The 26,655-nt window shown below is 44.3% G+C and overlaps 1 protein-coding gene and 1 long non-coding RNA gene across 4 annotated transcripts in view; both read right to left on the bottom strand.

Moving 5' to 3' along the window:
- CYP27A1 (cytochrome P450 family 27 subfamily A member 1) overlaps positions 1–1,881 on the bottom strand; it is a gene marked incomplete at its 5' end in the record, with an annotated part of 35,475 nt that extends 33,594 nt beyond the window's left edge. The window contains one exon of the mRNA XM_038585908.1: positions 1,207–1,881. Coding sequence (XP_038441836.1) covers positions 1,207–1,881 — 675 coding nt within the window. The remainder of the gene's footprint in view (positions 1–1,206) is intronic.
- A 47-nt stretch (positions 1,882–1,928) lies between these two features.
- Positions 1,929–25,175, bottom strand: LOC111094371. Of its 3 annotated transcripts, XR_005385402.1 has the most exons (6): positions 24,393–25,175; positions 21,211–21,480; positions 19,997–20,098; positions 15,155–15,320; positions 14,587–14,737; positions 9,523–11,661 (listed from the first exon to the last, which is right to left on the bottom strand). It is a non-coding gene; the product is annotated as an uncharacterized LOC111094371 (long non-coding RNA). The 3 variants fall into 3 exon arrangements; XR_005385403.1 differs by lacking the exon at positions 15,155–15,320; XR_005385404.1 differs by lacking the exons at positions 9,523–11,661; positions 14,587–14,737; positions 15,155–15,320 and adding an exon at positions 1,929–1,999.
- Positions 25,176–26,655: the final 1,480 nt, after the last annotated feature.

Genomic DNA, 26,655 nt, shown 5'->3' with positions numbered 1-26,655 from the left:
CAGGGTACTGAAGTTCTCTATCTGAAGTTAGCTGTGTATTGACTTATTCATACTCCTGCCCTCTTTCTTCCCCCAAAGGAGCATAGAAACCTTGGGGTGTAAGCCTCCAGCTGAGCATATAGCCCAGGAGAGCACTGGCCACCTCCCAATGAATCCCAGCACTTGGAAAAATACTGGGGTCACAGTGGATGTGTTTATACTTTGTAATAGTCATTAAGAAGACAGATCCCACCCAGATGTGTTGAGTTCATTTCCCAAAACCTCTCCAACTGAACCCACATCGGGATTTCCAATCTCTGTCCGTTCACAGTGGGATCTCCACCCATCGCTGCCTCAACCAGGGTCCCACTGAATAAACTCTTCTTCGTGGACATGGATTCCTTAATAACAACAACAACAACAACAAAAAATACACCTTTTCCAGAATGTCTATGATTTCGCTCCCTGAGAAGTGACATTTTTCTCCCTATGGCCAAGTCTGTCTTGCAAATCACTAGATGTCTATCCTCCATGAAGCCCCCTCCTTCGGGACAAGTCTGTGGTAGCCAACAGCATCGCAGAATTACACAGTGGTTCTTCCACACCTGGTCGTTTAGACACCTGTACCTGCCATTCCGTGACCAGACGGGTCCCTCCTCCCTCGACGTCTGTTCATTTTGAGCCCGGCCTCCCAAGTCACCTCTTCCCTGGTGCCCTCCTGGTGCAAACCCCTCGAGGACCTATCCATTTCAGTTTAAGCGGTTCTGACTCCCCTTTGCACATAATCCCTACAGCTCCAGTTGGTCCTCAGCTAAATTCTCAACATCTGGAGAATTAGGCCTTTCCACTAAAAATCTGATATATGCTTCTACCTTTATTCTTTTTCCTCCCTCTGGATTCATTTTCCTGATATTTTGTATCTTTTAACCTTTTTAAAAAACCAAACTGCTTCATCAGATTTTCTGATTTCCCAATAAGTGCGTTGAATGCTGTACATTTTCACATGTTACCGTGTTGGCCATTCCAACAAGATTCAGTACACATTCTCTCTTTTTGTAGTCGTTCAAATCCCAATAGTTTGTAATTTCCATTTTGATTTTCTTTTGTCTTCACTTTTTTTGCCCCAACATCTCTCCCCCTCGGGCGTCTGGGTCCTGGCGCTCACCCCCCCACGCCCCGCACCCCACCCCGTGGCGGGCCAGCCCCGCCCCACCCCCGCTCGGTTACCTGGAGCTTGTGTAACTGCAGAACGTAGCCTTGCCCTAACAGCTGGAATAAGAAGCGCAGCTGCCCGGGCCCTGGAAGCTCCTCCAGCGTCCTTAGCCTCCGGTCGCCAGGCCCGTTTCCAGGAGTCTCGGCGGTGGCCGGGACGGCGGCGGGGATCGCGGCCTTGGCTCTGGCCCCGCGTGGGCAGAGGCCGGCCAGGGGCCCCCCGCGCCCCCCGCAGCGCCCCCCGCAGCCTCGCGCCCCGCAGCGCCGCCAGCCGATCCATGGCCCGCGCCGCCGCGCGTCGGGACTGCGAGTGAGCAGCGCCCGAGCCGCTCGCAGCCCGATCCCGAGGGGCGGGTTCAAGGGCGCGGGGGGGCGGGCCCCTCTGCTCGCTTCGCCCCGGTCCCCCGACGGCGGGGAGCTAACCGACGCGCCGAAGCCTCCTCCTCCGGCCGCAAGCCGAGGGCGCGCCCCGGATTCAGCGGCCCCGCGGCCCTCGCCGCGACTCCCCCGCCTTCCCTGGCTCCCAGTTCTTTGGGTCGCAGCACAGCAAGTTGTCGGGAGCCGGGGCCGCCTCCACCGCCGGGAAGCCCCAGCCCGGGAGCCGGGCCTCTCGCGGGCCTCTCCTAATGCCCCCAACCCCGGGTGATCCCCGGAGTCGGAGCGTCCAGGGACGACAGAAAAGAAAAGCAAAGCGGGGGGGGGGGGGGGGGGGGGGGGGGGGGGGAGAAGAAGGAGAAGAAGGAAGTAAGCAAAGCAGAGCAAAGCAAAAGAAAAACACACCGGTCCGGTGTCCAAGGTCATCTGATTCCTGGAGGGTGAAAGCCAAACAAACATTTAAATATTAGGGATTTACTAATGCAGTTCTAGAGGCCCCCCACCCCCACTCCTAAGTCGGCTAAGGCAGGGTTTTTCAGACCGCAGGTTGAGCCCAGATTTAGGGACTGTGGCCGGGTTTTTTTTTTAATAAGGTGGAAAAGAATAAAATAGTACAGGAAACACGGCCAAGAAGAAAGAGTGGTGTTTCATGAATCTTTTGTTTCGTGTATATTGGAAGTCTACTGAAAAGTTATTTCTATTTCAGAAAGTTAAAAGCAGGATGGAAAAACTTGTTTTAAGAATATTGGAAGGAGGGCAACCCTGGTGGCTCAGCGGTTTAGCGCCGCTTGTAGCCCGGGGTGTGATCCTGGAGACCCAGAATTGAGTTCCACATCGGGCTCCCCGCATGGGGCCTGCTTCTCCCTCTGTCTGTGTCTCTGCCTCTCTCTCTCTCTCTCTCTCTCTGTCTCTATGAATAAATAAATAAAATCTTAAAAAAAAAAAAAAGAATATCGGAAAGAAAAAAAAGAATATTGGAAGAATTGGTTATTTATTAGGAATCAGAGGAAGAATGGGGCATATAAGGTTCAAAGGGGCAACAATTAGAGGGTCAGTTAATGTGGCTAGGTGTGGATTTACGGTTTTATTTATCCCATTTGGGACCGTAGAATTTCTCAAAACTGTGACTGAAAATCTTTCATCAGTTTGGGAGTTTTTCAGACATTATCAGTTCAAACATTTTTTTCTACCCCATTCCTTTTTCTCCACCCCCCTTCTAGGACTCCAGATTATACATATGTTAGACCTTCTAACTGATCCTTCCCATCTCTTACCCTCTCTTCTGCATTTTTGAATTTTTTTTTAAGCAGGCTGCATGCCCAGGGTGGAGCCCAATATGGGGCTTAGACTCAGGACACTGACATCAAGACCTTAGCTAAGATCAAGAATTGGTCACCTACTGGACTGAGCCACCCAGGTGCCCCTCTTCTGCATTTTTAAAAGTCCTCCTGTCTATTCTAGCTCATTAATTTTCTCTTCTGCTGTGTATAATCTATTAAATCTGTCCATTGAATTCTCAATTTCAGGTATTGTGTTTTTCAGTTTTTAATTTCGATTCGTTTTTTTCAAATCTATGTCTTTGTTTTGTATTTCTAGTTTTATGTCAGAATTCATAGTTTTATCTCTTAATATCCCTTTCTATTGTGTGAACAGTTGTTTTAAGAATTATGATTAATAACTCCAACATCTGGATTCTCCCTGAGGTGATTTCTTTTGTCCATTGTTTCTACTAGGTTTTGTTCATGTTGCCATATTTCTTCCTGGGCCTGGTTGCTTTTGATTGGTGTGCCAGAAAAAAAGAATTAAGTTACTGGAGGAACTCATTTAAGTTTAGGATGATTTCATTTTCCTCGGGCAAGGTTTACTTTTCTTCCTGACAGTTGCCTGAAGGCACAAGCAACCTAGGATCCACTTAATTCAGTTTGGGGAGTGAGATGCTTTGAAACCAGGCTGCAATCCTTTAGAAATCCAGTCTAATCCAGTCCTTAATCCTTGAGGATCTCAACCCAAAGTTTGGGTATAAGAGATCGTGGATCCCAGCATTACACTCAGCTTCCTCCAATGAAAATGGGAAATACCACTAATAGGAAAGTGGTACCTAATACCTAACTTACCTCTGAGTTTCTGTCTTCCGGTTCCTGTCTGGTTTTTGTCTGTTACCTTGTGTGTTCGCTGATGCTGGTGCTTCAAGTAAATGCTTGACATATTCGTAGTCATATAGCTTTCCTAGCTATCCTTAGAGAGTCTAGTATTAGAAGTAAAAATCTGATATATGCTTCTACCTTTATTCTTTTTTCTCCCTCTGGATTCATTTTCCTGATATGTTGTATCTTTTAACCTTTTTAAAAAACCAAACTGCTTCATCAGATTTTCTGATTTCCCAATAAGTACGTTGAATGCTGTACATTTTCACATGTTACTGTGTTGGCCATTCCAACAAGATTCAATACACATTCTCTCTTTTCGTAGTCGTTCAAATCCCAATAGTTTGTAATTTCCATTTTGATTTTCTTTTTAAGCTAAGAGTCATACAAAAAGGCAATTTTGTTCTCCTGCAAATAGTTGCAGTTTTGTTTTTTGTTTTGAAAAGTTCCATTCCTTTGTTATTGATTTATAGGTATTACATTGTGGTCAGTGTATGGGTTCTGCTTTTTAGAATTATTGAAATGTTTTTATAAGTCTCATAATTGCTTTTTCTGAGCATCTCATATGGTTTTTTAAAAATATGTATTCTCTGTTTATTAACTTAATTTTGTTATTCAGATCCTCTATAACCTTACTTTTGTCTACTTGATTTGTTAACTTCTTTTTTTTTTTTAATTTTAGTTCTTTATTCATGAGAGATGGAGAGAGGGAGGCAGAGACACAGGCAGAGGGAGAAGCAGGCTCCATGCAGGGAGCCCGATGTGGGACTCGATCCCGGGACTCCAGGATCAGGCCCTGGGCTGAAGGCAGGCGTCAAACCGCTGAGCCACCCAGGTGTCCCTGATATGCTAACTTCTGAGAGAGGCTCATTAAGGATCCTCAAAATAGTATATATTTGTGGATTCGTCAAGTTTTCCTGTATTTCCGACAGGTTTTTTGTTGTTGTTGTTGCTTTGGGGTTTTTTAGATCTTATTTATTTATTCATGAGAGACACAGGCATAGGGAGAAGCAGGCTCATTGCAGGGCACCAGATGCGGGACTTGATCCCAGGATCCCAAGATCACACCCAGAGCCAAAGGTTCAACCACTAAGCTACCCAGGCATCCCACTGACAGTTTTTGTTTGACATTTTGGAATCTGTTGTTAGAGTCATAAAGGTTCATGACTATTATATATTCTTGATGGATAGCACCTGTCATAAATCTGAAAAATTGCTTTGGATTTAGTTTGTTTGATTTTAATATTGTTACTCCTACTTTATTTTTTATTCATGTTTGATACCTTTATTCATCCCTTTATTTTTAGTTATTCTAAGTTATTTTGATTTAGAAGTATCTTGTAAATACCATGTAGCTGGATTTTTTTCTTACCCAGGAAGAGAATCTTTAAACAGCAAAAAATATTTTTTTTAATTTGAATGAAGCTTAAAACTAAATAAATGAAACTGAATAAAATTACGACAACAAATGGGTAATTCAGAAGAGGAAATATGAATGAAAAATGTTCAACTTCACTTACAATGAAAGAAAGACGAATCTGAACTACATAAGAGTTCATTTTTCACCTATAGTTTGGCAAAGATCAAAAGCTTGCTATCTATGAAGGTATAAGGAAACAAACTCTTAATCATGGTTCAAAGGAATACAAATTGCTACAGAGCATTTGAAGTTTAAAGTGCCCTTACCTTATGAACCAGTGATCCTACTTGCAGAGATTTTTTTCTACAAATATACTTGCACATTTGCAAAATCACAAATACAGAAGGATATTTATTACAGCATTGCTTGAAAAGATAAAATTTTAGAAGCAACATAAACATCCATGAGTAGAGGACTAAAGAGGTAAATTAAGCTTAATCCACACACTGATATCATTTGAATTTGCATATCACTGAAAACGATACAGCTCTCTGTATACTGATATGCAACAAAATCTTTCTTTTTTCTTTTTTTAAGATTTTATTTGTTTATTTGACACACAGAGAGCGTGTTAGCACAAACGGGGAGCGGCAGGCAGAGGGAGAGGGAGAAGCAGACTCCCCTCCGAGCAGGGAGCCCAATGCGGGGCTCTATCTCAGGACTCTGGGATCATAACCTGAGCCAAAGGCCAATGCTTAACCGACTGAGCCACCCAGGAGCTCCAATAGACAGAAAGTTCTAAGATATATATTTTTCTAAGTAAAAAGAGCAAGATGCAAAACTGTGTTGTAGTAGGGTATAGGCTACCCTGTGATTATGCCAATGTTGGCACATGCATAGACCGTCGCTGAAAGGATACACAGGATATTACTCTTTGTAATAGTATCTGCCTCAAAGAACAAAGGTGGCAAGGACACAATTTCCCACCACACTCTCTCTTGGACTCTTTGAATTATGCAATATGTACATGTCCTAATTTTTTCAAGTGGCTTATTTAAAAGTCACATAGCAAGGACATTTTCTTTTCACCTTTCTGAAAACTCGTTTCCCAAAGTGATGTCTGGCTATTATCTTGGTCACTTTGATCCTCATCAGAGCCAAAAGCTTTAGTGAAAGCAATAATCATGTATTAAAATAATTAAAATAATTAAAGCCACACATATACACATAGGCACATTTTTTTCTTTCTTTCCTTCTTGTTTTCTTTCTATTTTCAATAGGGGGGGATTTCTAGAAAGAAGTATATTGGGGAAAATGTATAATTGAAGATATCCATGAATTAAGTACAAGGTCAAATAGTGTGAATAAAAATTGGTTTGAGGGGTGCCTGGGTGGCTCAGTCAGTTAAGTGTTGGACTCCTGATTTCGGCTCAGGTCATGATCTCAAGGTCTTAGAATCTCCTTTAGATTCTCTTTCTTCCTCTCCCTCTACCCCTCCTCACCCCAAAATATTGAGATGTGAGAGGAGGTAAAAACTGGTCTGATTCTTCTAACTCATACATTTTTGTGTGTGATTTCGAAAACTAAAATAAACAAGAATTTCCCAGACCTTCCGAAAGTAGTGAATTTATGTTTGCGCTGCTTGCAAAGGCTTTGAATTATACAGCAAAACATCCCCAAAGGAAAAATCACCCATAATCTCACCACATGAAAAGTTGATATAATGTAACAAAATAAAAGACCTCTGCTCTCTTTGGCCAATTTTATTCCCTTAGAATAAAGCACTGCTCGTAGGTAAGTACATACTCTTTCAGACCTTATTCCACATTTACAAATCTTTTTTCATGTATAAGTAAAAGAATCAGACTGATACATTAACATGAATTCCTTTAAATATTATAAAGGCTCAGGGTTTCTAAAAAAAAATGTATTCTTATTGACCATTTCTATTTCTCTATGAAGTCCTTAATCATATTCTTTGATCTTTTTCCCATTGGGTTTTTTGGGTCTTTCTTATTAGTGTGTTGGTGTTCTTGCCCTATTTTGGGAGATTAACCTTTGTCTGTATGTATTACAAGTATTTTCTCCTGCTAGTCTGTTCCCTATATCTTGGTTACATTTGAGGCATCTTTTGTTAATTTCTGTGTGGTCCAATCTGGAATTTTTTCTTTTATGACCTCTTGGTTCCATATCTTACTTGGGACTACCCCAAGATTGTTAGTGGAAAAAACTTTCATAGATTTTACCTTATATTTGACAGTTTTGTCTTTATATGCTACACATTTTTTTCACAATGAGCAATCTAATCCATCTGGCATTAATTTTCATTTCTGATGTGACCTAGGGTGTTAATGTATCTAATTATTCCAACGTCATTAAATTAAATGACATCTAATTATTCCAACATGATTTATTATATAATAGATTTGGAGTTTGCTAGATGCTTCCATCTCCTCTCTGGGAGTAGCATTCTTTAAACTACAAGGCTTAGCAGATTTGATCTTCCATTTCACTCCAGAACATTCCTTTGGGGCCATGTAGCTTTCAAATGCTGTCCTCTGGATCATCTTCTGATATTACAATGACCACTTGCAGCTTAGAGTTACAGTTCACCCAAGGGTGACCCTCCATCTTTCACTGGAGGCCAGGAGAAGATGGGAAGGGACATCCCCTTCCACGTCATGCCACTCTGCCTTTTTAGTGTTCACAAGACCAACATAGCAGGGGGCATATGTTCCTTTAGCAAAAAGGACATTTCCAGAAGGGAAGCACTACATAGGAGAATCAAACATTCTCCTTCATGTTGCTCAAGGGTGGGCAGCTGGTGCCCTAGACCTTCGTGACTTGGTGCTTCAGAGGCTTCTTCTTTTTTTTTAAGATTTTATTTATTTATTTGACAGAGAACACAAGCAGAGGGAGAGGGAGAAGCAGGCTTCCCACTGAGCAGGGAGCCGGATGTGGGGCGCAATCCCAAGACCCTGGGATCATGACCTGAGCTGAAGGCAGATACTTAACTGACCAAGCCACTGAGGTGCTGCCTCTTTTTAAAAAGATTTCCAACTCACAGCAATTTATGGGACTACCACAGCCTCCTTGAATAGTTAGAGGTCATTACACTTCTCCAAGTAAGAAAAATGAAGTTCAGAGAGGTGAAAAGGAGGTGGCCGAGCCAGACTTTGCATGAACCCAGGACTTCAGGTACCGAGCTTAGTGTTCTTTCTGCTAGGTTTGTGGTGAGAGGGGAGCGACTACGTTGTTCGAACATTTCTACCGCAAAAATGGGAATGAGGAGGAGCTCACTATTACCCTGATAACCAGAGGCTGGATGATGGTCCATAAGAAGGTAGGACCCCTAGCCTGGCCCCACATAAAGACATCTGCTTGGAGCAAACAGTGCCCTCCAGTCCTTGTGACCTGAGCATCTGTGGGTGTGGTGGCTCACTGTTACCCCAACCAGTGCTGCCATGCTGAGGCCTCCAGAAATTACCTCAAGGGTACGTGCTGGCCTTCTGAATCTGGACAAGCTCTTATCTGGAATTCTATTTTGTTTTGTTTTTAAAATATATATATTTATTTATTTGAGGGAGAGCACAAGGAGAGGGAGGGTCAGAGGGAGATGGAGAAGCAGACTCTCCACTGAGCAGGGAGCCTGACCTGGGGCTTGATCCCAGGACCCTCGATCATGATCAGAGCCAAAGGCAGACACTTAACCAACTGAGCCACCCAGGTGACCCGTGGAATTCCATTTTGCATCCGAAAGTTATCCTCAGTAAATTTAGGGATGCCTGCTGCTGTATAATAAAGAATTTTTCTGGTCTTTGTCCCAGGTTCCTCAGGGACAGTGTCTAGCTGTTGAAATTCTATGAGTGGTAGGAGTGTCCACGATCCATTGTTGTTCACAGTGGATCCTTAGATAATTCCAGGGTGGGGACTGGTCATGCTGGAGAGCTTGGTCATATGATTAGATCCTGGCTAAGTTATGAAACACCAATAAAAGAACTCTGACACCAAAGCTCAGTTGAGCTTCCTGGTGGGTAAGCACATGAATATGCTGGGAGGGTGACGCCTCCTGATTCCATGGACAGAGGACTTGACAGCTTCATGTTCAAGACACTCCTAGACTCCATCCTATAGGTCTCTTCTTTTGCCTGGTCTTGATTCAGATGATTATAACATACCTATACTTAAAAAAATGTGTTTATTTATTTATTTTAGAGAGAGTGTGTGTGTATGAGTGGTGGAGAGGGGCAGAAGGAGAGGGAGAGAGAATCCTCAAGCCGACTCACTGTTGATCATGGAGCCCAACCCAGGGCTTGATCCCAGGACCCTGAGATCATGACCTGAGCCAAAATAGACAGTTGGCTGCTTAACCAACTGAGCCACCCAGGTGCCCCAATAAAACCATAATTTTTAAAAAAGATTTTGTTTATTTATTCATGAGAGACACACAGAGAGAGAGGCAGAGACACAGGCAGAGGGAGAAGCAGGCTCCATGCAGGGAGCCCGATGTGGGACTCGATCCCAGGACTCCAGGGTCACACCCTGGGCTGAAGGCAGGTGCTAAATCACTGAGCCAGTGAGGGGACCCCTAAAACTGTAATTTTATGTATAGAACTTTCCCCAGTTCTGTGAGTCTTCCTAGTGAATTATCAAATCTCATAGGGTTGTGGGAACCCTTGGCTTTGTAGCCAGTTGATCAGAAGCATAGGTGGCTCGGGGACCCCCAATGTAGCAGATGGCATCTGAAATGAGGGTAGTCTTGTTGGGAGACTGGCCTCTTGTAAAGTCTGTGCTAACTGCAGGTAGTTAGTGTCAGAATTGCAGTGTCGTACCTACCCCTTCCCTGTGGTTAAGCAATCACGCTGTGCCCAGTGCCTGTGAGGGTCCCAACCTGGTCTTCAGCTGCTGTTGGCTCAGGCTGCCATTAACTGAAATATCCTCATTTCTGCCTGGCTGCAAACTCCTCTCCTCTTTCTGACCAAAGGGCTCTTAGGTACAGTTACCACTCGGTCTTTCCTCACCCAACACACACATCTTCTCCTACTTCTACATCTTATATGGGCTCCTGGGAGCATCTGGGTCTTCCTGAACTCAGGCAAAGAGAACTTGAAGGTCATCTCAGGCCTATCTGCCTACATATCCCATATGTCCTCATATTGGGCATGAAGGAATCTCTGGGACTTCCCTTCCAGGAGGCTGGTGCAAGGCTTTTCTCTTCTCTGATTCTCCAGATCATTGGCAGAGGAGAAGTACAGGACACAGGCCCCAATCTCAGAGACACACACCAGTCTAGAAGAAGGAGGAGGAAGAAGAGAAGAAGAAGGGGATGGGAGAAGGAGGAAGAATTAACATTTGAGGACTTACTATGTGCCAGGCACTGGTCTTGAGACTTTCCTAATATTAAATCCATTGGATTCCCGCAGCAGCACTACAGTTTACATTATTATCCTAATATTTTAGAAAGCAGAGGGGTAAAGATTAAAAATAATCTGCCCAAGGCACACAGCCAGTAAAATCAGAGCCCAGAATTCCAAAACCGAAAGTTGCCATGATCACCAACGCTTGTCATGAGCACATATGCGCTGCATCATTTCCGCATGTCAGTTTTGTTCAGTCATAAAGGCAGGTTAACATGACTGTAAAGCAGAGTCAGGATTCCAAACCCAAGGACATCTCACCACATGTTTAACTTGGCTTCTTTCTTAACACAAAGAGGGGTACCTGGGTGGCTCATTTGGTTAAGTCTCTCTCTTTTAAGATTTTATTCATTCATTATTCACCTGAGAGAAAGAAAGCAAGCTTGTGTGCAAGTGGCAGAGGTGGGGGGGTAGGGAGCAGAGGGAGAAGGAGAAGCAGACTCCCCACTAAGCAGGGAGCCCAATGAGAGGCTCGATCCCAGGACCCACAGAGATCATGTCCTGAGCTGAAGGCAGCCACTCAACCAACCGAGCCACCCAGGCGCCCCAAGTGTTTGACTCTTGATCCCAGATGAGTTGAAGCCCTGTGATGGGTGTGGAGCCTCCTTTAAAAAAAAAAAAAAAAATGTCACGCAAGGCTCAAGGCAAGTCACACAACAAACAAGATAGAACAGGGGTTGGAAATTAATGAACCAAAAGTGAAGTCAGTCTGAGCCGCCCCTGAGATAAGGCCTCAGATAAGGCCTCTGTCTGGTCCAGGTCAGCTCTCCGCACTTACTGCTCATTGTGTTCAAGCCGTGAAGGATCTCGGTTCTCTCCGAGACCTATTGGGCAGAGCCTTTGGCAGCTGCTGCCTTTTTTAAGTGGTCAGACATAGAGGAGTCAGTGTCTAGAGAGTCTGACCGTTTGCTGGAAAAATCTTCTTTTTTAACAGGGATTTGGTCAGTGTTGGGCCCTTGCAGACCGCCTCTGTTTCTACTGGTTATCAGTTCCGGTGCGTCCTCAGCTGTGGCCCGTCTAGGTATCTGGTCTGAGCTGCAATGCCCTGCGCGGCCTGCACCATTGCTCCACACAGGCCACTGCTTGACACGAGTGACTCCATCTTGCTCTCTGCAGTGCTCTGTACTGACTTCCTTTCACCAGACCTCCTCGCCATTGCCTCCCCTTCTGCCACCTAAGGTAACAAATACATATTTTTCTAAATATCTCATAACATGTCTAAGCTTGAAATTTTGTGAACAAATAAATGACTATCTTCTTCTCCCTAAAATCTTTCCCTAAAAGGAATGAGATAAAACACTCCGGCCACTGCTTCCTTGATGGGTGAGGGCCACCTGATGAAAAGGGAACCACTGGGAGTGTTGCTATACTCCGACACTTGAATGGGGCTCCCTAGCCTGACACAAAAGAATTCCTGGAGACAGGAGACAGTTTGACATGGTGGAAAGAGCAAGGGTTGTGTTAAAATGCTCACAACGTGGGGTGCATCTGCCTTCCGTTCAGGTCATGATCCCAGGGTCCTGAGATTGAGCCTGCCCCCACCCCCAACCCGGTTAGACTCCCTGCTGGGGTGGGAGGGCCTGCTGCTCCCTCTCCTCCCCACTCTTGCTCTCTCTCCCTATCCCTGTCTCTCTCTCTCTCAAGTAAATAAATAAAATCTTTGTTTAAAAATGCTCACGTTTCGGGATCCCTGGGTGGCGCAGCGGTTTGGCGCCTGCCTTTGGCCCAGGGCGCGATCCTGGAGACCCGGGATCGAATCCCACGTCAGGCTCCCGGTGCATGGAGCCTGCTTCTCCCTCTGCCTGTGTCTCTGCCTCTCTCTCTCTCACTGTGTGCCTATCATAAATAAAAAAAAAAAAAAAAAAATGCTCACGTTTCATTAAGAAGAAACAAAAACATGTTATGAAACCATTTCAACAATTTGTCTCTCTCCCTCCCTACCTCTCTCCCCCTCACACACAAAATTGGAAATACACACACCAAAATTAATAATGGTGATAAATTGGATGTGGCTTATATTCTTTATCCTTTTCTGCAAGCTGCCTTGATTTTTAAAATGAATTTCTTTATAAGAAGAAGAAAAATGTTCAGGACAGTAAAGCACATAGAGTCCTGGCTTTGTTACTTACTAGCCATGAGACTTTGGGGAAGTTACGTAACCCCTTGAGCAAGCCTCAGTTCTTAAGGAATGAAGTAAGAATAATACACAGCAAATTTCCAGGGCTGTTGTGAGGATGAAAGATAACATAAATCAAGTTCATCACTAGATTAATTATTATCATTACTGTCATATACCAGGGCATCGTGTTTAATCTATAACCAGGGCTCTGTTTATTTTTTTTTTTAAGATTTTATTTATTTATTCATGAGAGACACACAGAACACACCCTGGGCTGAAGGCGGGCACCAAACCACTGAGCCACCCAGGGATCCCCATCTGTTCACTTCTTTTAATGAATGGATATAAAAGTATTGGGATGCCTGGGTGATTCAGCAGTAGGGTACCTGCCTTCTGCTCAGGGTGTGATCCTGGAGTCCCAGGATCGAGTCCTACATCGGGCTCCCTGCATGGAGCCTGCTTCTCCCTCTGCCTGTGTCTCTGCCTCTCTCTCTGTGTCTCTCATGAATAAATATATAAAATCTTTTTTTAAAAAAGAAAGAAAGAAAGAAAGAAAGAAAGAGAAAGAAAGAAAAAGAAAGAAAAAAAGGAAGGGAGGGAGGAAGGAAGAAAGAAAGAAAGAAGAAAGAAAAAGAAAGAAAGAAAGAAAGAAAGAAAGAAAGAAAGAAAGAAAGAAAGAAAGAAAGAAAGAAAGAAAAGTATTGATTCAGGAGGCCCGGGGTAAGACTGGAATTCCCCATTTGTAACAAGCTCCTAGGTAATGACAAGACATCTGGTCCATAGACCACATTTTGAGTCACAGGTCTGGAGGGATGAAGACATTGAGGGGAAAGAAGGTATAGCTGATCACTGCAAGTATTTTCAACTGGGGAGCATTTGGAAATTCTGGAAACAGGCAGAAGGTTGAAAGTCCAGGCTTTAATTTCAAGGAGAACCACTTAGGAGAGATGGAGAAAGTACAAAGAATGTTGGCAGAACTTATGGGGGCCTTCAGCACACAGCCAGTTTCTCCTTCAGGACATTTGCCAGATTCTAGGGTTGCAAAATGAGAGATTGAAAATCTAAGAAGAAAAGGCTCCCCAAAGCAGAGCATTGCTTTTAGCAGCCTTGCCATATGCATAGAATTAAAAATATTAATTTTAAATAAGAGGTTCTGCTCACCCAATTTCCATGTGTCCCTGGGGTGGGGAATACACCACCAAATGGTGCTTGGATGCCAGCTGGGTGTCCTACAGTTCAACCTGATTCTGACACTAGGTACCCAGAGATAGCATCAGATTCCACAGCTTAGGAGCTCAGTCCCACAAAACAGCCCCCCACCCCTGCAGGTACCATTGCAAGCCCAGGTTATCTGTACTTCTGACCACCCAGCTACAGCCTGGAGGTTCCCATGGCCTCCTCCTTAGACTTCAGATGCCAGCCATGAATTCAGGTAGTTAGTTGTCTGTACTTCTGACCAACTAGCTGTAAATCAGAGGGTTCTAAGTTTGGGGCTTTGATTAATTTGCCAGAGCAGTTCACTGAACTCAGGAAACCCAGTCACTCACGAGATCGCTAGTTTATTACAAAGAATTTTAAAGGAGATAAACCAACAGCCAGACGAAGAGAAACAGGACAACATCCAGAACAAAGGAGCCTCTGTCCCCGTGGACTTTGGGCCCAGCACAGAGGCATGTGGAAGCCTTCTGGTTCCCCAAACTGGAAGCTCTCCAAACCCCATCCTTTGGGTTTTTTACGGAGGCTTCATTACAGAGGCATGTTGGTGAAATCATTGGCTGTTGGTGATTGATTCCACCTCCAGCCCCACTCCCCTCCCTGGGAATCAGGGGTTGGGACTGGAAGTTCCAATCCTCTATTCCTGGTTGGTTCCCCCTGGCGACCAGCCTCCCCTCTTAGGTGCTTTCCAAAAGTCACTTTATGAATGTAAACTCAATTGGGGTGCAAAGGGGCTCGTGAGGAATAGCCAGACACTTGTTGTACCTTTATGGCTCGGGAGTGATTTCGGGAACTGAAGACGAGAGAGCAAATGTTGTAACAAAAGATTGTCCCACTGCTCTTATTGCTCAGGAAATTCCAAGGGTCCTAGGAGCTGTGAGCCAGGAGCCACGGATGAAGAATATGTTTTGGTCATCTGCGTGATATATATATCATAAATCACAATGTCATAGTAATAATAATGCAAAAGGCAGGAAGGCAACTGGAGCTAATGTGTTCTAACATACTGAGCATGACACTTTAAAACCAGTCATGTGTATTAGATTTCTGCTATTGCTGCATAACAAACTGTCCAAATAATTAGCAACTTAAAACAACAACTGCTGTGTTACAGGTACGGATTCTGTGAGTCAGGGGATCGGGAGTGGGCACAGTGGGAATCGCTCGTTTCTGTTCTATGATGTGTGAGAGCTCAGGCTGAAGGATTCAAAGGCTGAGGGCTGGAAGAATCTGGAAGTGCCCAGTGACTCAGGGGCAAGGATTGCCATCCAGAATGTCCTCACATGGCTTTTCTGTGTGGCTGGGCTTCCAGGAGTGAAGCAGTAGGACTTACCACTACATGGCAGCCCAGGGCTCTGAGCATGAATGTTCCAAAGAATAAGACAGAAGCGGCGTGACCTTTTATTAGCCTGCTTCAAAAGTGACACAGCATCCGTTTTGCCATACGCTTTCGTCAGAGAAGTTCCATGCTCAGGGGGAGGGATGGTACACTCGAATTCCTAACGGAGGAGTGACCAGATCAGTTATAGAATTACATGAGTTGGGATCCCTGGGTGGCGCAGCGGTTTAGCGCCTGCCTTTGGCCCAGGGCGCGATCCTGGAGATGTGGGATCGAATCCCATGTCGGGCTCCCGGTGCATGGAGCCTGCTTCTCCCTCTGCCTGTGTCTCTGCCTCTCTGTGTGTGTGTGTGTGACTATCATTAAACAAAAAAAAAAAAAAAAAAAAATTACATGAGTTTCCAAAGAAATTGTTGCGGTTCCCTTTGGGGGAAAAAACAAACAAAAAACCTCCCACTTGGGCCATCTGTTTGGGGTGATGAAATATTTGGCAACACGTAGAGATAATGGTTATGTAATAATGTGCATGTCATTAATGCTACTGAGTTGTACATTTAAAATGGTTAAAATGGGCCAATTTTATTTTATATATATTTTGCCACCAAAAAAAACAAAAAACAAAAAACTATAGAGAGGGAGGAAGGGAGGAGGGAAAGAAGGAAGAGACGGAGTAAATAAGGAAAGAAAGAGGCCCAGACCAGCCCAGGGCTGGTGGGAAACGAGGCATGACACTCCAGAGAAAAGCTGGATACTATGTTATGGGTCCTCCCTGTGCATATAATTTGTACCCCCATGATCCTCCATCTAGAAGCTTGTTAGAGCTTTTGTAGATAGTGTGAAGGATAGGAGAGGGTTTGGCTGGACCCACGATCAAGTGTACTCACTAGAGTAAATGAGAGGCTAAGAATAAAACCAAAGGACCAACTTCCATTTCCAAACCCAGAATTTCAACAGGTTTACAAGACCAACCTTGGAAGACTAACTTACAATTCCAACAACATTAGTGAGTTTCTCAAAATCACTTTTAATGAACGGTGACACTGAGCTGAGAGCAACTCTCCGGGGCAGAAAGATCACCAGCATAGTCTCTGGGCAGTGGTGTTGCCTGAATGATATTATGTGGGTGATTGTATAACAAGGGGGCAGTAATGCTACCAAACAATGGGTACATTGTCTGTTCAAAATGAGGAAGTGGTTTCTAGTGCTGTCATCACATATTTCGTTTCCGGTTTCTATTTTTTTGGTGGCTTTTTTTTTTTTTTTTAAAGATCTGATGGCTGATGGAATTTATTTGTTACTCTTAGAAAAATCTCCTCTTGACTGGACTGAGACTTCGAGGTGGAAGCTCTCAGAGAGGACAGTCCCCATCTCCTGGTAACCTGTTCCTGGTGCTTTTCTTTGGCCTCCTTCATTCTATTGGCCAAAGGTTTAGCATATTCTACAACCTCTTCCTTAGTTTTCTTAGTACGCTGTTCCTTCAGAGCGATACACCGACATTTGCGTTGGAGGACACATGGAGGAACAAGACACCGGATCTTGGGCACTTTGGTCCTAGGTTTCTTATCTGCTTTGTTTAGGGACTTTCTCACAACAAACGGGTGGACATCTTCTTTAGAGAGATTGAAAAGTCTGCAGCCTCTGCTGGCTCTTTCCAGCCCCTGGTGACCAGACACAGCGGTATCAGTGAGCCCAAGAATATCCTTCTCCACTTTTTTTGGACAATAACCAAATCGAGAACCCTGAGATTGGCATCCACAATGCAACCCTGAACAGATTTGTGCATCCTTTCTCCAGACCTCCTTGGTCTCTCACAGGAATGCCCGTTACCCAGCAGCAGGGGTTTCTGGTTTTTTGGTGGCTGGGGGCCACGGCCGCGGGGCCACTGCTGTGGGTCAAGAGCACCTGCTTCGCGGGGTGCCTTGTTTGTCATTGGCACCGTGCTTCAGACCACATGACCTCCCATTCCTCACCCAGAGCATCGGCGGCAATTCTGTGGCCATAGGCTTCTCATAAAAGGCACGAAGTTTGCATTCATCATCCACCTCAATGAGTCCTGGCAGCCAGTAGCTGGGAAAGAGCTGTTCAGTCATATTCTAGAGCAGGCTGCAGCCTGCGAGGTGCCACGAAAAAAAGTTGCATCGCACGTTCTAAACACATATGGGGGCATTAGATTTTACAGCTTTAGCCAGAGAGCTGGATACATCTGCTGCTAAATAGAACACAAACTAGATAGAGGAGAAAATAGAAATTGAATGTGTAGGGGCTCAGGGCAGGCCGCCCCCCAAGATGGGCCACTTTGGCATGGAGATTTTTTCGAGCTGAAGGCAATTAAGACCCTGAGGGCTCAATAGAAACATTTGCCCTTCCCTTAACTACTTAGAAGAATTTAAATTGGGGATCTTTCCCAAAATAATAGTTATTACCAGAGATAAGTTTTATCTGAGTGACCCATCTGTACAGCAGGGAAAACATACAGTTACCAGCATCTGCTCTTCTTACTGCTCTGTAAACTGCATTCCTTTCCTCTGGAGTCCCGGACCCCAACCCCCCTTCTCCTCATTCAGGATGACATATAGACCTCATTACGCCTGTCTTTGGAATTTCCATGTCTGTTTGGATCCCCTATATGTTCGCTCTTAATTTTGATCTTCTCTGTCTCAAGTCAATTTGATTCTTACTCTAGCTGGAAGGACCTTGAAGGGGACCGGACATTCTGGCTCCCGGACAAAGGGTACACCTTATTCCACTTCTGTGACCTTCTCACCCATATCTCCCCTCACGCTTGTATAACTTGGGAGTTGGATGCCAAAATCTAGGCAAAAATCTCTATTCAGCTTTATAGTTATTTAATGAATATTTATTGTGGGACCAGATGGGAAGACAACCATCTCCAAAGATGGGAAATAAGTACTTTCAGCCATGTAGATTTTAAATTGTTAGGTGGGATTAGAACAGACCTTCTAGGATTATTTTTTTTAATATTTCATTTATTTATTCATGAGAGACACACACACACAGAGAGAGAGAGAGAGAGAGAGAGAGGCAGAGGGAGAAGCAGGCTCCATGCAGGGAGCCCAACGTGGGACCCATAAGGTCATTTTTGGAGGCTAGAGAAGGATTGCAAAACAAAACAAAACAACAACAACAACAAAAAAAAAAAACCCTCTGTCATCCCCAGGGATTTGAGATTTTTCCCATGTGATAAAAGCAACAGAATTTCTCTCAGCTACAGTCTCAGGTATGATTGCTGAGATACCTGGCACTTACCAAGCCCATGGATCCTGATTTTGAATCAGTTCCAAGAAAAATGACTTAAAATTTGTATTCCTCTGTATTTGTATTCAGATTTGGGTTGGCTTGTTTCAAGTGAACTATCTTTCAAATTTTATTATTTTTATTTTTATTTTCTATTTATTTATGATAGTCACACACACAGAGAGAGAGAGAGTCAGAGACACAGGCAGAGGGAGAAGCAGGCTCCATGCACCGGGAGCCTGATGTGGGATTCGATCCCAGGTCTCCAGGATCACGCCCTGGGCCAAAGGCAGGCGCCAAACTGCTGCGCCACCCAGGGATCCCTCAAATTTTAAATATATCATGCACTGACAATATTATGACTATCATAATTATTCTAGAGAGCTACATACTACGGCTGATAATGTCCTTGTCACAGCATTATCAGTTGCTGATATGAGCTGGGAATTCCACCCCTACGTATGTGCTATGATACATTGAATTGTGTGCCCCCAAATTCATATATTGAAGTCCTGACCCTCAGTAGCTCATATTGTGATCTTATTGGGGAATAAGGTCATTGCAGGGTGTAAATAGTTGAGGTTATACTAGAGCAGGGTGGGTCCTTATTCCAATCTGGTGTCCTTATGGAAAGGGGAAATTTGGATACAAATAGGCACACAGGGACACCAGGACATGTGGACCTGAGGGCAGAGATTGGGTGTTAGGTCTACAAGCCAAGGAATGCCAAAGATTATCAATGAACCACCAGAAGTTAGGAGAGAGGCATGGAACAAATCCTCCCTCATATCCTCAGAAGGAACAAACTCTGGAGACACCTTGATTTCAGGTTTCAGGCCTCCAGAACTGCAAAACAATAAATCTCTATTGTTCTAAACCAACCACCCAATGTGTGGTACATTGTCACAGCAGCCCTAGTGAACTAATACAATATCCAAAAGAATTGACAACAGGCACTCAAACTAATACATACACAAGCGTGTTCACAAGAGCACTCTTCACAATAGCCAAAAGCCAGAAACCATCCAAATGTTCACCAATGGATGAATGGATAAATAATAGTATATACTCTGGGGGATGTGATTCTTAAAAAACAAACAAAAAACATTGGGATGCCTGGGTGACTCAGTGATTGAGCCTCTGCCTTCGGCTCAGGTTGTGAATCCAGGGTCCTGGGATCAGTTCCCACATCGGGCTCCCCATAGGAAGCATGCTTCTTCCTCTGTCTGTCTCTACCTGTCTCTTTCTATCACTCATGAATAAATAAAGTCTTAAAAAACAAAACAAAACAAAACAAAACATGACCACTGATTGACCTGTGAACTGGACCCAGGCACTCCCTCTCTCCCCTGTCCTTGAAATGTGGGTTCCACTTGCTTTCCCTGCTCCAAGGACAGAGCGTTGGGGGTGGTGATGAGGTGTTGAAAACACCTGCATAGTATATGTGGCTGAACCCAGGTAGGGCCTCTTTATAAGCTTTTAAGATTTGCAGGGCGGGTGTGGGGATCCATTCACCTTGCTGCCACCCAACACAAGCCTCATATGTAAGTTCCCTTTGCTAGTATTAAAGTTGCCACCTACCACGCTGGGGTGGCCTGCTTCTTTCTTCAGCCTCTCCCCGCCCTCTGCATATGCGGGCTGGTTTCAGATTACACCAGGAAAGTTTAGGAGGTGGTTGTGAATCTACACAGGCACACAATGGAATATTATTCAGCCAAAAAAAGGCATGAGGTGCTGATACATGCTACGAAGTGCATGGACCTAAAATATACTAAGTGAAAGAAGCCGGGCACAAAAGATCACTAATTGTAGGATTCCATTTACATGAAATATCCACAATAGGTAAATCAATAGAAACAGCAAACAGAAAGTGGGGGCTGGGGGTACTAGGGTTTCCCTTTATTTTTTTTTTAAGATTTTATTTACTTATTCATGAGAGACAGAGAGAGAGGCAGAGACACAGGCAGAGGGAGAAGCAGGCTCCCTGCAGAGAGCCCCATGCAGAAATCGATCCCAGGACTCCAGGACCACACCCTGGGCCAAAGGCAAGCGCCAAACCACTGAGCCACCCAGGGATTCCCCCCTAGGGTTTCCTTTTAGATTGATGAGGATGTTTTGGGACTGATGGCAGTCACACAACATTGTGAATGTACTAAATGCCACTGAATTGTTCACTTTCAAACAGTTGATTTGGGGACGCCCAAATTAGTTGCTTAAGCAGCTGACTCTTGATTTCGGCTCAGGCCATGATCTTGGGGTCCCCAGAATGAGCCCCACATCAGCCTCCACATTCAGTGGGGGATCCACTTGAGGATTCTTCCTCCCTCTCCCTTCGCCCCTCTCCCTACTACTCTCTCACACAAGTCTTTTAAAAAATAAGTTAATTTTGTTATGTCAATGTTACCTCAATTTCTAAAAAAAATAATAATAAGTGCTATCTTAAAATTAATGTACAGGTCTTAAGCACACAACTTGATGAGTTGAACTAGTGCATTCCCTATGTGAACAACACCCCCATCAAGAATAGAGCATTGCTGGGCGCCTGGGTGGCTCAATCAGTTAAATGTCTGCCTTTTAGCTCAGGTCATGTCCCCGGGGTCCTGGGATCAGCCCAAGGTCCAGCTCTCTGCTCAGTGGGGAGCCTGCTTCTCCCTTTCCCTCTGCCCCTCCCCATGCTCATGCTCTCTCTCCTTCCCTGGCAAATAAATAAAATCCAAACAAACAAACAAACAAACAAAAAAAAAACATTGCCATTGCCATCACTCCAGAAAGTTCCCTGACACCCCCTTACTTACCACACCATTAACTCTCAGAAGGAAACACTGCTCAGATTTTAATCCCCATAGTTTACTTTCCTCAGTTCTTGAACTCCATGAGTGGTACAGCGTGTACTCTTTTGCATCTGGCTTCTTTTACGCAATATAATTTTTTCCAGACTCGGGTTGTTGAATAAATCAGTAGTTTGTTTCTTTTTATGCTGAGTGATAGTATTTCTGACCAGTTTATCTGATCTTCTATTGAGAGACATTTGGGTTGTTTCCAACACTTTGTTATTATGAAGAAAGCTGCAACAACATTTTTGGTGGGTGTATTATTTTATCGGGGAGGGGTTATCTAAGAGTGGAAATGCTGAATCGTAGGTAGATATATGTTAACTCACAAGAAACTGCTGGTGCTCCACGGCAGTTGTACCATTTTACATTTACAAGTCGTATGTGAAAGCCCCAATGGTATAACCTCTCCAACATTTGGTCTTGTTTGCCTTTTAAACTTTAATTATTCTGGTATTATCTCATTGTCTTTAATTTGCATATGCGTCATGAAACGGTATCTCTTTGTCCTTTTTAAAAAGTTAGCTTTATTTACTTACTACAATGAAATTCACCCATCTCAAGTGTCTAATTTGACTACTTTTAACAAATGTACAGTCATGTAACCACTATCACAATCAAGATAGAGTATTTCCAACATGCCCCTGAAGAGTCAATCTCCTCCCTCATCTACAGTCTCTGGCAACCACTGATAGGCTTTGTCACTAGTTTGCCTTTGTTATACTAAGTGGAATTGTATAGTACATAGTCCCTTGTTTCTGGCTTTTTTGACTTAGCACAATGCTCTTGAGATTCATCCATATTGTTGCATATCAGGTTTTTGTTTTTGTTTTGGTTCTTTTGAGAGAGAGAGAGAGAGAGAGAAACGTGAGTGTGCATGCTGGGGTGGGAGGCTGGGGGAGGCAGAGGGAGAGAGAGAATCCTAAGTATGATCCACGCCCAGCGTGGCGCCGACGCAAGGCTTGATGTCACGACCCTGAGATCACAAACTGAGCCAAAGTCAAGAGTTGGACACTTAACCGACTGAGCCACCCAGGCACACCAGCTTATTCCTTTTTTTATATCAAAGTAGTATTGAATAGATGTATCACAATTTATTCAGTAGTTGTTGGATATTTGGGTTGTTTCCAAGTGTTTGCTACTATGAATAAAGCTGCTATGAACGTTTGTATGCAAGAGTGAACTGCTGGGTCATATGTTGAAGAAGAAGAGTAGGTTTCACTTTACAAGAACCTACCAGGCTGTTTTCCAATGTACCATTCCCACCGGCAATGTGTGCATTCCAGCTGCTGACACAGGGTATTTTCAGCCTTTTTCATTTGAGCCATCCCACTATGTACGTGGTGTCGCCTTGCGGTTTTTCTTGTATTTTGGTTTTCTTTTGTTTTACTCCTTTCCCATCCCACCCCTACCCGCTTATGTCAAGGGCTGACTTTCAACAGATCCCAGTGAGGCTACTGCTCAGCTACTTAGCAACCCAGACCCAGAAACAGGCCCTCTACAAAAAGTGTAACACCAGGTTCTCCTTGAATGTGCCTCGCATGGCGTGCAAGGAGGAGGCTCCTTCCTTCGTATCTGGAGGAGTGGCTCTCCGCTCAGGCAGCAGGCACCTGCGAGAATGGGTGGAGGCCCAGTCATGCTGCCCTATTGTTTAGCCTCAATAACATTCTGACCTAAAGGGTCAGTCACAATCCTACAGATGGTAACTTTGCCCTCACTGGATCCTCATTCAAGAATATACACCAAATCTCTGAACTTGCATCTTTATAGTTTTAAATGCACTTTCCTGACAACGAATGTTAAAGGATCCAATCTTTCTAAGTTAATTATCTTGATGAAATCATGAGGTTTTGTATCTCACAAATACTATTAAAGTAGATTTGGTTAGTTTTATAATAGCAAAATGCTGTTGTAACAGTTTTGTAGAACTATTGAAATAGGGGATCCCTGGGTGGCGCAGCGGTTTAGCGCCTGCCTTTGGCCCAGGGCGCGATCCTGGAGACCCGGGATTGAATCCCACGTCGGGCTCCCAGTACATGGAGCCTGCTTCTCCCTCTGCCTAGGTCTCTGCCTCTCTCTCTCTCTCTGTGTGTGTGTGACTATCATAAATAAATAAAAATTAAAAAAAAAAGAACTATTGAAATAGTAACGTGCTAGGTTACTATTACTTGATGGAAAAAATCCTTTTGGTGATTTTAGAATCTATTTTTTTAAAGTTTTATTTAAGTAATCTCTATGCCCAACTTGGGGTTTGAACTCACGACCCTGAGATCAAGTCACATGCTCTTCTGAGCCAGCTGGGAGCCCCAGAATCTATTTTAAATCTGCACTATGGGGGAATCCCTGGGTAGCTCAGCGGTTTAGCACCTGCCTTTGGCCCAGGGCACGATCCTGGAGTCCTGGGATCAAGTCCCGCATCGAGCTTCTGGCATGAAGCCCGCTTCTCCCTCTGCCTGTGTCTCTGCCTCTCTCTATGTCTATCATGAATAAACAAATCTTAAAAAAAAATAATAAATCTGCACTATGTTATCACTTTGTCTAATGTTTTACATATATTTCTCATCCCCATTTAACCCTCACAACTACCCTATTTCGTATGCTTTGGCCTCCTCACTTCATTAATGGAAACATAGAAGAGCTTTTCATTGTGTTAGCTTTTCCAGTGACAGTCCCTAGCATTCTGTGTCCTAATCCATTATAATAAAGGCGCAAATAAGTTTTAGAAAACTATTGATCCTTCTTGTATTCTTTCATCCTATGTGAGAAATCTGCCAACAGCAATGTAAGACTGCTTGCAGTTTTCATTGCTCCAAAGCTGATGAAAGGTCATGTCAAAAGAGCATCTATTGATCCCTGGACATTAACAAGGATGCAAACTCTGCTCAGGTGGGGGTAGGGGTGGGGTCCAAAGGCCAAGGTTTGAGAGGCTGGATCAGAATCACAAGTGGCATGAAATAGAGGTGCCTTGGCTACACATCTCTGAAAAGTCTCAAAGCAGTTGGGGGATTCAATCAGTAAGTACACAGCTGAATCGTAAGTCTTAAAGGACAAATCCAGAGTAAACAGTAAGGGGAGGTCCCCTGGCTGCCTTTAGTGACCCTTATTTGTGTAACTAATTCAGCTGACAGGGACATGGAATTACCTACCATGCGCTGGATTCTCCACCTCTTTCACTGGCCCAGTGCTGGATGGTCCCAGGGGACCTCCGGGTGTGCTGTTTGGCTATGGTGATAGGGATAACCACCCTCAATGAACAGCCTAGAATCTTAAGAATGCACCTGTAACAGCTATCCCTCGGCACAGCTGTTGGGTCTGCATGTTCCTTGGCCCCAGCTCAAGGTCTCCTTTCTGTACCTGCCCTGCTCCTCCCCCTTTCCTGCCACCAGGTCCCTTTTCGCTCCCTTGCTTTTATTGAGGTTTCTCTTGGGATAGGACTGAAGAATTTCATTCAATTCACATACTTAAAATGCTTAATGTGTTTCCTGTCCCAGAGAATTTGTATTCTCTAAAATATGAATCAAAGAAATGCCCAGTGAAGAGCAAAACAGCAGAATGATTAATGCTGGTGGTGTTTGTGCAGGGTGGGAGGGTGATGAGGTATATAAAGCCTGTTCTGGCATTCCTCACCTCTAACACGTCTCAGCTGCTTCACTTCCCTGTGGAAAGGGCTTTACATTTCTTGTTTGCCTTCCCTTAGCCAAGGAGCGGGGCTTGAGCAGCAAATGGAGAGAGGAGTAACCATGTATTAAGTCCCTTTACAACCTAAGTACTTTTACTATGTCTTGCTTAATTTTCACAGTCCTGGCATGTAGGTATTATTTTTAAATTATTAAAAGCACCTGACTTTAGGGATGCCTGGGTGGCTCAATCAGTTGGGTGTCTGACTCTTGGTTTCAGCTTGGGTTGTGATTTCAGGTTTGTGGGACTGAGCCCTGCATCAGGATTCATGCTCAGCATGGAGTCTGCTTGATATTCTCTCCCTCTGCCCCTGCCCTCCCCACCCGCTCATGCGTGTGCTCAAATAAATAAATAAATAGATAGATAAATAAAATCTTAAAAAAACCAACCCTGACTTTAAAAAGTTAGATAACATGCCAAAGGTCACACAGCAGATCTGAGATTAGAACCCAGGGTCAGACTACAAGGTCCATGCTCTCTTCCTATCACAATGCCACCTCTTCATTAGTGTTCATTCTAAAAATAGTTTTCTATCAATCCTGAGTGAATCTGAAGTGAATGGGAATAGTGACCACCTTCCATACCCCCACTCCCCTGGATCCCTACTCCATTGACCCAGAAATACCCTGTATTTCATTCTTTGGCTCAGGAACACTTGCCTGGGTGTAAGTTACCAATTTAGAAAAATAGCGGATACATTCTGATGTTTACCCTACTATAGCTCCAAAATTAAACTTAAAAAAAAAATTTCATTACTTCCCCTAAAGCCCTTATTTAGCTGAATACCTTATACTGTGGGTTTTCATCGCTAAACATGTATGCTGAATGCTTAAGCAAGATTCAATTTTCTCTCAAGGATGAAGGGGGCATATAAGACCCATTCCTTTCTCCCATCTGGCAAAACACACCTTCAGATATGATGCGATGTGATGGAAATTAAAAATGTCTGTATACACATGCTTTAAACTACTAAGGACACTTATTTTCATTACTCATTTAACTTACTAAGTCCACCTCTCACCCGCCGTTCCATGCTGCCACAATGCTGGTCCCCTCTCGTTGCATGGATGCTGTCTGGGGATTCTCAGATGGCAGGCCAAAGAACTGAAGTTGCTTTCCAAGAAGTAAAGCAGCTTGGCCAGGCCTCCACACTGAAGCCCTTGCACCAGACCAGACATCACAAAAGTACTCAAGTAGGTGGCCAGCTTTTTTAGGAAGACCGCATCTGCCCTTGTCACAAGGTTTGTTTTGACATTGCTCTAGAGTACTGCATGCAGGTAGGATGGGGGAGTTGGCTTCATTTCTACCCAAATGGATTTAACCAGACTGCCAGGGCCACTGTTGCTGGGCCCAACTTTGAAATCCTTGCCACCGAGCAGCATGTATTGCCCCAGGACTTTGCCACCAAGCTTTCTTCACAATTGTCAACATGGCCTTCAGACTGGCCAGTGTAGCCATCACTGGGTGGCCTTGAACCCAGCCAGGCCTCTCAGTGACTTTTCTATAGCTCTATCCCAACTCTCCACTTAGAACTCTAGGAGCCACAAAGCAGGGTAGTCATCTTTCCAAAACTTCGAGAGAATGAAGGCAGAGAGCCCGGGGCCAGGTGCCTTCTTACTGGGCACCACTGCTAGAAAATGAGAGTAAAGAGACCTCAGGCCTGGGGAGGGAGGGAGCAACTACCCGGAAGTGCTGGGTTGAGGGGGAGCACAGTTCAAGTGAAAACTACCT

The sequence above is a fragment of the Canis lupus genome, chromosome 37 (assembly GCF_011100685.1).
Source record: "Canis lupus familiaris isolate Mischka breed German Shepherd chromosome 37, alternate assembly UU_Cfam_GSD_1.0, whole genome shotgun sequence".
NCBI classification, from domain to species: Eukaryota; Metazoa; Chordata; class Mammalia; order Carnivora; family Canidae; genus Canis; species Canis lupus.
This window is presented reverse-complemented; position numbering and strand designations above follow the sequence as displayed.